The sequence below is a fragment of the Triticum urartu genome, chromosome 2, assembly GCF_003073215.2.
Source record: "Triticum urartu cultivar G1812 chromosome 2, Tu2.1, whole genome shotgun sequence".
Classification (NCBI taxonomy): domain Eukaryota; kingdom Viridiplantae; phylum Streptophyta; class Magnoliopsida; order Poales; family Poaceae; genus Triticum; species Triticum urartu.
The window spans coordinates 563,531,768-563,540,786 of NC_053023.1; the positions used below are offsets into that span (position 1 = coordinate 563,531,768).

General features: G+C 41.3%; 1 protein-coding gene across 1 annotated transcript; it reads right to left on the bottom strand.

Annotated features, from left to right (window-relative positions):
- Positions 1-1,750: 1,750 nt before the first annotated feature.
- On the bottom strand, positions 1,751-8,794 carry LOC125537296. Its single transcript, XM_048700590.1, has 3 exons — positions 8,650-8,794; positions 7,316-7,696; positions 1,751-2,036 (listed from the first exon to the last, which is right to left on the bottom strand). The coding sequence occupies exons 1-3, from the start codon at positions 8,792-8,794 to the stop codon at positions 1,882-1,884; spliced, it is 681 nt and encodes a 226-aa protein (XP_048556547.1). The 3' UTR covers positions 1,751-1,881.
- Between the last annotated feature and the right edge of the window lie 225 nt (positions 8,795-9,019).

Sequence of the window (9,019 nt, forward strand, 5' to 3'; positions counted from 1 at the left end):
GACTGAACGTATCGTGATCGGACTTCGTCGACACCTTCTTTCAAGCTTCCGCTAATGATTTTCAACGGTATGTAAATCAAGTTATGCATGTTTGCATATTCATGTTTCGTTGCATGCATCTTCTAGATGGATCTTGGCTAGGGTTTATTCGTTGTTGCGTAGGAAAAATTTTGTTTTCCATGCTGCGAACCCCAACAGTGGTATCAGAGCCTCGTGTATTCGTAGATGTATTGTGCGAATATAGAACACGATGGTTCATCGTGGGCGTTGATCTTCTTGCTTGCTACTTCTTCGTTTGATTCTTGTTTTTGCGGTATAGCAGATTGAATCTGGATCGGACCAACTTTACGCATAGGCATATGCGAGACCGGTTTCACAAGACACATGATTTTACATCGTGTATGTGATTTACGATTGTCAGACTCATCTACTATAGTAAAAACGGAGTTGAACTAAGAAGCTTGTAGATCTCTTCGGAGTTGCTACACGGGGCTCACGGTTAGTGAACAAGTTAATGGTCCGTGTTTTGAGACTGGATGTCGTCTCACTACATCGAACACCCCGCAATGGTTAATAAGCAACTTGAAGATCCACGTTGTGGCTTTGTGTAAGTAGATGGACGATCTTGTGACGCAACCCTTAGAAGCCACGTAAAACTTGCTCAACTAAGTAGAGGAACGTCTAACTTGGTTTTGCAGGGGAATCCGTGATGTGGTATAGCAAAGAAATTTGGATTGCATGCATATACTAATCTTGTTTAGTCTTATTCCTAACTTGGTTTGCATGCATATACTAACTTGGTTTTGCAGGGGAATCCGCGGGGCAAGGCAAAACACAACACGAGACACGTAAAATTTGGATTGCATGCATATACTAACTTGGTTTTGCAGGGGAATCCGTGATGTGGTATAGCAAAGAAATTTGGATTGCATGCATATACTAATCTTGTTTAGTCTTATTCCGGAGTACTTGGTACTGGGCCAATGACCGTGGCGCCTATGGCAAAGGAGGCCGTACCGGCACGACACGAAGGAGATCGTGACGTGAAGGGCTATACCATATCACATGCATACATATATGTTTTAACTGCCTGTGAAGAGTTAATCCATTGTTGTGTGTACATCTTGTTGTGCATAAATTTATGGCGGTAGCATAATAAGATAATCCCTCATCAAATATCATGGCTTACGTGCTTCTCTAAATATGTAACGTTGCTACAGTTTGACGTTTCGAAGCGCTACGTGTTAATCGAGCGTGATAGATCCATTCGTTCACATACAACGGTACGAGATTATTTCTCACACATATGGAGATAGTCTTGTACAGGCGGAGAATATTTAGGTTGACTTGACGGTCTAGCAAGTATAGACTTGGACCGAAGCACATGGACCGAAAGATCACACACGAGTCACACGGAGTGGTGATTGACGATGATGTGTCTACCATTGAAGCGATTCCACCTCTCGTGTCAATCGGACGTGGAAAAGTGAATTTGGATCGTGTGACACTTGAACAACGGAGGGATGTTGTTTTGAGTGGGAGTTCTAGGTTTAATCACTAGATTAATTGAACTCAATTTATCTTGAACAAAGTGTAAGCGTCTTTGCGATTATTGTTGTAGATGTCCTTTAAAATACCACCCTACGAGCTTGATACGTTCCATGACTTAGAGAAGTAGTTGCCAACCGGACACAACTATTTCACGTGGCTTGCCAACATCAAGAATCTACTTTTTGTGTGGAGGAAAATGTATGTGATCAACAGTCCGGAAGGTGACCGACCTGATTTTGGATCTCAAGATGACATTTATATGTATGAGAAACGTCATCTTCACTACATAACCATCAAGCATGGAATTCTCGCCACTCTAGAACCAGTTTTTCAGAGAGGGTTTGAGAAGCAAACTGCATACGAGATTATGCTAGAGCTGAAGAAGATGTTCTTGGCTCCAGCAGAAGCTCTGGAGAAAAGTCTTTCTTCCATGGATGTAGATATGCCTGATGTGGTTGAAGTGAAGATGGGAAATCCAAAAGTACCTGCAAAAGAAAACCACTAAGTTCAAGAAGAAGAATGATGCTAAAGTTTCTAAGAGTAGCAAGTTCGTTGCTCCTCCAAAGAAAGAGAAGTATAATTCTCATCCTGAAGCTGAGTGTCATTATTGCAAGGTGAAGGGTCACTGGAAACGAAATTACCCAGTTTATATTGAAGATAAAAGGGCGGGAACCATCAAAGGTATATACTGATATACTTATTCATTTGATGTGCAATCCTCTTCGATTGTTCATAAGTCCCAAAGTATATTTGATACTAGATCGATTACTAATATGGTGATATTTGTAATTCGATACAGGACAAGTTGAATATTTCTGAAGACGAAGGAAATACGGGAAGTGAAGATGCGTGTGAAGACACGATCGGGAAAATACTTCTTGTTTTTCGAATTATCAAAGACTAGTTTAAGTTTTAGCAATTATGTAATTAGGTGCTTTTTGGATATGATGTAAGGATCATATTCGTGTAAGGATAATTATTCGTTACAATAAAGAGAACTATGTTGCTCTATATTTTGAATAAATATCTTTCGTGGCGCACCTATGATTGCCAATTCTTGCGGATATGGTCTTGATATATGCACATGAGCATTGGTACTGAGAAGAGAAGTCTTGTGACACTCTCAAAGTAAAAATACCAATATAATGATGGAGATTATTTCAAGAGAGAAATAATTGTTATTGATGTACAAAGGATAGATCACTACTTGTTCACTATACACAAAGTGTGTGTTTTAGAGATATCCGTACTTGTTTGCTTATAGGAATCATCAAAACCGTATGGGAAATAACTCTATATGAATCTTGCAAAAGATATATATTAAGTTATTGTTTTGATCATCGTGGTTGATATCAAAGTATTGATAGAGAGACACGATATCGAGATACGGAGAGATGCGCCCTCATATAATATATTTCACTAGTTTAGTGAGTATATTAACTATCTTGTATTCCATGTATGGAGATTTTCAAGGAGATTTTATCTCGGGAAAATTCTAAGACAAGATAGTGATAGGTCGAGTTAGATGAGGTGTTTTGGAAAACACTCCTCGTATTGGTCGAGTAGCGCAGCGCGGGACTTAGTCCCGGCGCCTGCACTTTCCCTTTTCGAGAGGGAGCTGGGTGATGAGGTTCACCAAAGCTCTGTCTACTTTGGCACCTATGCAATCGTAGATCATCATGCTCGCATAGCATCCGAAAGGATATTATGAGTTCATCATGAACATGCTTTTATTGGGATAGTAAAAGATGAAAGTCCTACGAATTATGAGGAAGCGATGATGGGACCAAATGTTCCGATAAATAGCATAGTGCTATATAATCCGGAATAAGGTTCACAAATAGTGCATGAACTATTTGAAGGTTTTATCCAACGATCTAGGTTAGAGGATAAAAGGGAACTTTATTTGAAAGTTGGATATTTGATTATGTCCATCCGGATTTTATTAGTGATCATCACATATTTTATATGTGTGAGGGATGTCAAAACGTTGTACCTAAACAATGTGCTTTTGAAAGACATTGTACCTAAACAATGTGCTCTTGAAAGACGTTGTGCCTAAACAATATGTTGTTGAAGGAAACTGTTCCTAAACAATGTGCTGTTGAAGATAGGTATAATTGTATGGAGATACAATTAAGGAGTTTTGAGTATCCATGATACTAATAAGGGATGCATGCTTAAAAAGGTTTGTTTAAGCAAAGGCATATCGAAAATAGAAATCTTTGCATGAGGCAAAGGGATCTATGTTTCAAGAAAATAAGTGGGAGCTCTAAATATTGTTCCTAATGGATTATATGAAAGTGTGCATATAATGTTAAGAGACAATGCTACATAGCCAAATTGAAGAGTTGTAGAATAAAGAAGATAGAATTTCTTTATACACCGTGTCGCAAGCTAAAGATTGAGTATTAGAAGATTATTCGGTAATAATCTATACTTACACAATCAAGTAGCTTTTTGTCGATTATATGTTTGATATCATACAAAATAGAGTATTATTGTATGAGTATATATTCGGGGCAGTTATATTGATTAGTGAATCAATACCTGGGAATATGCATTGATAAAGGTAGATGATAAAACATCTATTATGACTATGTCATAAAGTTTATCAAGAGGATCAAACATATTGGTAAAGACAATGGATGTTCAATGGTTTGTGCAAACAAATGATATGACAAGTATGGTGATATGCAAGATTGAACATGTGAGGATGATATTCTTAAAGAATACCATGGACTTGGTATGATAAGAAGTATCATAAATATTATGAGTAATATGAAGAGTTCAATGTACGGAGTTACATTTATGCGAAGCTTCATATTTAGATCATGATATAGTTTTCTTCTCGAGTGGGACTTATCTTGTAGTAGGAAGTAATAGTTTTGGAAAACTATGCAATCGTGGGGGCATTTACAAAAGAAGTACTATTTTGTGACGACACCTAGAGTTGTACACAAAAGTGGGAGTATAGACAAAAGGCTTGTTTGTCTAGAGATCTTGTCTAGATTTTATAAATTGATATAGATGAGAATCTATCATCGAATTTATGAAAATCACGGTCATGCAAGAGCTCCAAAATACTAGTACTTACATATTATCATATGTGTTTTATGTCATAGAGAATGACATAGAGAATCGCAATTGACATACATATCTAAGTTCAATATGATGGCTTATTCACTTTCCCATGAGCATAAAATGATTGGACACTTAAGTCTGGAAGTGTTCGAATCAAGCAAATGTTAGCTAGAGATTATTGACTCTAGTGCAAGTGGGAGACTGTTGGAATTGGTGCCCTAGAGACAATAATAAAGGTATATTTTATTATATGGGCCAATTCATGTTCTTGATAATCGTCTATATAAATCATGCTTGACTGTGTTATGGGGAAACATAATACATTGTGTGAAATATAGACATCATGGTCCCTAGTATGTCTCTATACTAGTTCACTAAGTGAGTGATGGTTATCGTTTCCATAATCATAGAGACTGTGTTCTGTCATTAGTGGAGCTCACAGTTATTCTGGAGGAATAATGTGACGGACATACCCAAACACTAAAGCGAAGCAATTGATCGTGTCACATAAGTCCTGATTGCGTAGCTTTATCCATTGACGTCTTTTTAGTTCCTTTGACCATGAGATCATGTAACTCTCGGGTACCGGAAAGGGGGCGTTGCTCGCTGCAAACGTCACTCGTAATGGGGTGATTATAAAGTTATCTTGTGTGTTCCCCGAAGGTACCTTGTAGGCTTATATGTGTTCAAGAGTGGGACTTGTCCATCCAAGTGACGGATAGATATTCTCTGGGCCCATCTCACTAACGTTCACTCAATCGCTTGCAAGCACGTGACCGGGTCACAAGAGAGTGAATAGTTATGATGAGAAAAGAGAACTTACCGGTAACGAGATTGAACTAAGGTACGACGGTACTGACGATCAATATCTCGGGTAAGTAACATATCGCAGGACATGGGAATTATATATCGACGGTCGAAGTGGTTCGTGAGATGATCAGGTTGATCATCTGAGTAAACAGTCGGGGTAGCATAGACGTTTCCAGAGTCTCCCTACTACGCGTGACTATGAGAATAGTCACAACTGACATTGTTTACCGGACCCATAGGGTAACACACTTAAGGCAGTACGACACTTTGGGTAAGAGAGAAAGATAGGCGCAATTATTGTTCGGAGAAAGATCGGAGTCCCGGTTGACTTCGGGAGTATCACGGATGGATTCGGAATAGTGGAAAACCCCTAAGTTCATATATTGGAAGATTCTAGAAAGTTTTGGAAAGTTTCGGGTAAAACCGGGAAAGTTCGAAAAGTTCTAGAAGGGGGTGGGGCCGGGCCAGCTGGGCCGACCCCACCCAGGCGAGGCGCACCTGGCCGAGTCCCTCCTAGCCAAATTGGGGAGGGAGAGGAGTCCCTCCCTCCGGTGTGTTCTTTTTCCTTTCCAATTATGACAAGTGTGGAGTTTGAGTTGGGTTGGAGTACGGAGTTCTTATCGGTTTCTGAAACCGTGACCTCCGCGGCCGCCTATATAAACGAGACCCTGGGGCAAGGCAAAACACAACACGAGACACAAGCTCGCAGCCCCGGCCTCCACCCGCACCCCGCCCGAGCCGTTGCCGCCCGACCCGCGCCGCCGCCGGCCACCCACCGCCTCTCGCCGTCGCCTCCCCGCGTCGGTGCTAGTCGTGCCCGGTGCCCGGTGATCTTCTACTCCTCCGAGTTCACATCTAGGTCTCCGGATCCAGTTGGTGATCGTCGGAAATATCGTCGGAACCCTAGTTCCGGGAATCTCCGAAGGACCGTCCGGGCGAAGCCCTGCCGGAATTGCGCCACGTTCATCGTCACACCGCTGTGACGTTGAAGTGATCTCTCTACTTCGCCGTGTATCCACTGGAACGGAGAAGCGCCGACGTCGTCAAGCTGTACGTGTGTAACACTCTCGGAGGCGTTGCACTTGCGGCGCTTGGTCATCTCGCGGATCGCCAAGACTGAACGGATCGTGATCGGACTTCGTCGACACCTTCTTTCAAGCTTCCGCTACTGATTTGCAACGGTATGTAAATCAAGTTATGCATGTTTGCATATTCATGTTTCGTTGCATGCATCTCCTAGATGGATCTTGGCTAGGGTTTATTCGTTGTTGTGTAGGAAAAATTTTGTTTTCCATGCTGCGAACCCCAACAATTTTTTCCTTACAAGAGGCATATTACAAAGATATAGTACTACAATCAAAATTCTAAAATTTCACTAAGTAAATTCACTAAGTCCTAAATTTCACTAAGTCTTAAAATCACTAAGTCTTAAAATTTCACCAAGTTAATTCACCAATATATAATACACTATAATTTCACTAAAATTTCACTAAGTCCTAAATTCACTAAGTCTTAAAATCACTAAAATATATAACAACAAATTTTTCTAAATCTAAAATCATATCTCTAAATTAATATACCTAAATTACCCTATATTCAAAATATACCTAAATTACCTAAGTTAAATCACTATATACCTAAATTATTATACCTAAAATATTTACCTAAATTAAAAAACTAAAATAACTAAATTAAATCATATCTCTAAACTAATACAATATACACTAAGTCAATTAGAAAATAACTAAAAAACAACTAAACAATTAAATCATATCTCTAAACTAATACAACATACCTAAATTAAAAAAACAACTAAAAAAACCCTCTCTATACAGAGAGAGTACAGAGTGGGGATCGGCGCGCGCGGCACCTGCAGGAGGAGGGCCGAGGCAGGTGACGGCGAACGGCGAGCACCGCGGCGCGTCGGGCACGGGCAGGAGCGCAGGCGACGCGGGCGGCGACGAGGAGCGCGGACGCCGGCGTCGAGGAGCAGAGGAGGACGCAGCGGGCACGGCGGCGACGCGGGCGGCCACTTCAGGTTCAGCGGCGGCGGAGAACGACGGAATCGACGCGCACGGCAGCGGCGCGGCTGAGAACGGCCGGAATCGACGCACGGCGGCGACGCGGCGGAGAACGGCAGGGGCAGCGACGGATTTTGGCAGCCTGACGGCGTGGTTTCTGCGCGTGCCCTTCGTCTTCGTCGATTTCTTGCACCGGGGCGTGGCTTGCCCCGGCTTAAATACCCAACACCCTTTTACACCGGTTGGTGTTATGAGCCAGTGTAAAAGGGTCACCGGCTCGTAACACCAACCGGTGTAAAGAGGTACCCTTTTACACCGACTGGTATTACCAGCCGATGCAATAGGTGGTTTGGCGGTGGTTTGTGCGCATCAAGTTCACACCCTTTTGCACCGGCTGGTATTACCAACCGGTGTAAAAGACCCTTTTACACCGGTTCGTAATATCAGCCGGTGCAAAAGGGTCTGACCCTTTGGCGCGTTATGTTTAAACGTTTTCATTTTCTTGCCCATTTTTTAAATGCTTCAAATATTTAAATTATCTAGTTTTTGCTCTCTTTTGAATCTGGAAAAACTTTCAATATGAGAAGTGATTGAAATTGCATAATAATCCAAATATATTTTCTGTTTCCAAAAAACATTATTCTAACTATTCAAACTAGTAACAATTTATGAATTTGCGCATATTTGAATTCCCATTTTTTGTATTGTTACAAGTTTGACAAAACTTTCAATATGAAAAGTGATTGATATTGCATAAATAATCCAAATATATTTTCTGTTTTCAAAAATCATTATTCTAACTATTCAAACTAGCAACAATTTATGAATTTGCGCATATTTGAATTCACATTTTTTGCATTGTTACAAATTTGACAAAACTTTCAATATGAAAAGTGACTGACATTGCATAAATAATCTAAATATATTTTCAGTTTTCAAAAATAATTATTCTAACTATTCAAACTAGTAACAATTTATGAATTTGCGCATATTTGAATTCCCAATTCATTTATAAAGATACAATTTGAAATGGAATTAAAGTACAATTAGACTAATACTAAGTTACACGGCACAACTGAAAATTAAGATACATGGCCAGATTAAGTCACAATCGGCCGAACTTGTTTTGGAATCTTGGAGTGATTCAGTCATCCTCCTGCCTAGACCTGTAATACTCAGCCACTGTAGTCGTCGTAGTACTCGCCACAGAAGTACTTGACGTGGCCGTCGTCGCTGCAGTTGAACCTTGAAGGCTGGGCACGCGCGCGTGTGGTCTGGATTTGAGGGTAGCGCAGGCGGGGTCTATCGCCGGCCGTGTTGTTGGTCATGACGCTCTCGAGAGTCCGGCCGCGCCACCACAACCGACGACCGGCCTCGTTGAAGTTCGAAGAAGGAGGTGGGCCGTCCTCCTCGTACCTGGCGAGCGCCCTCTCACGCCGAAAGATGATGAAGGCTTCCCAAGTCGGGATGCCAGTTGGGATTCCTCCGCTGCTCCGGCGTGACCTCGTGGTAGTAGTGGTTCGTGATGGCCATCCGGCGCACCACACCGGTAG

Bases quoted from the DNA above. Each gene is read 5' to 3' on its own strand.
- LOC125537296 (XM_048700590.1), bottom strand. From the start codon at position 8,794: ATGACCAACAACACGGCCGGCGATAGACCCCGCCTGCGCTACCCTCAA. The intron at 7,697-8,649 runs GTGGCTGAGTAT...CCGGTGTAAAAG, and splicing joins CGAGTACTACGACGACTACA to GGTGTTGGGTATTTAAGCCG. The intron at 2,037-7,315 runs GTGCCGCGCGCG...TTTCTTTTGCAG, and splicing joins CCTCGGCCCTCCTCCTGCAG to GTACTTTTGGATTTCCCATC.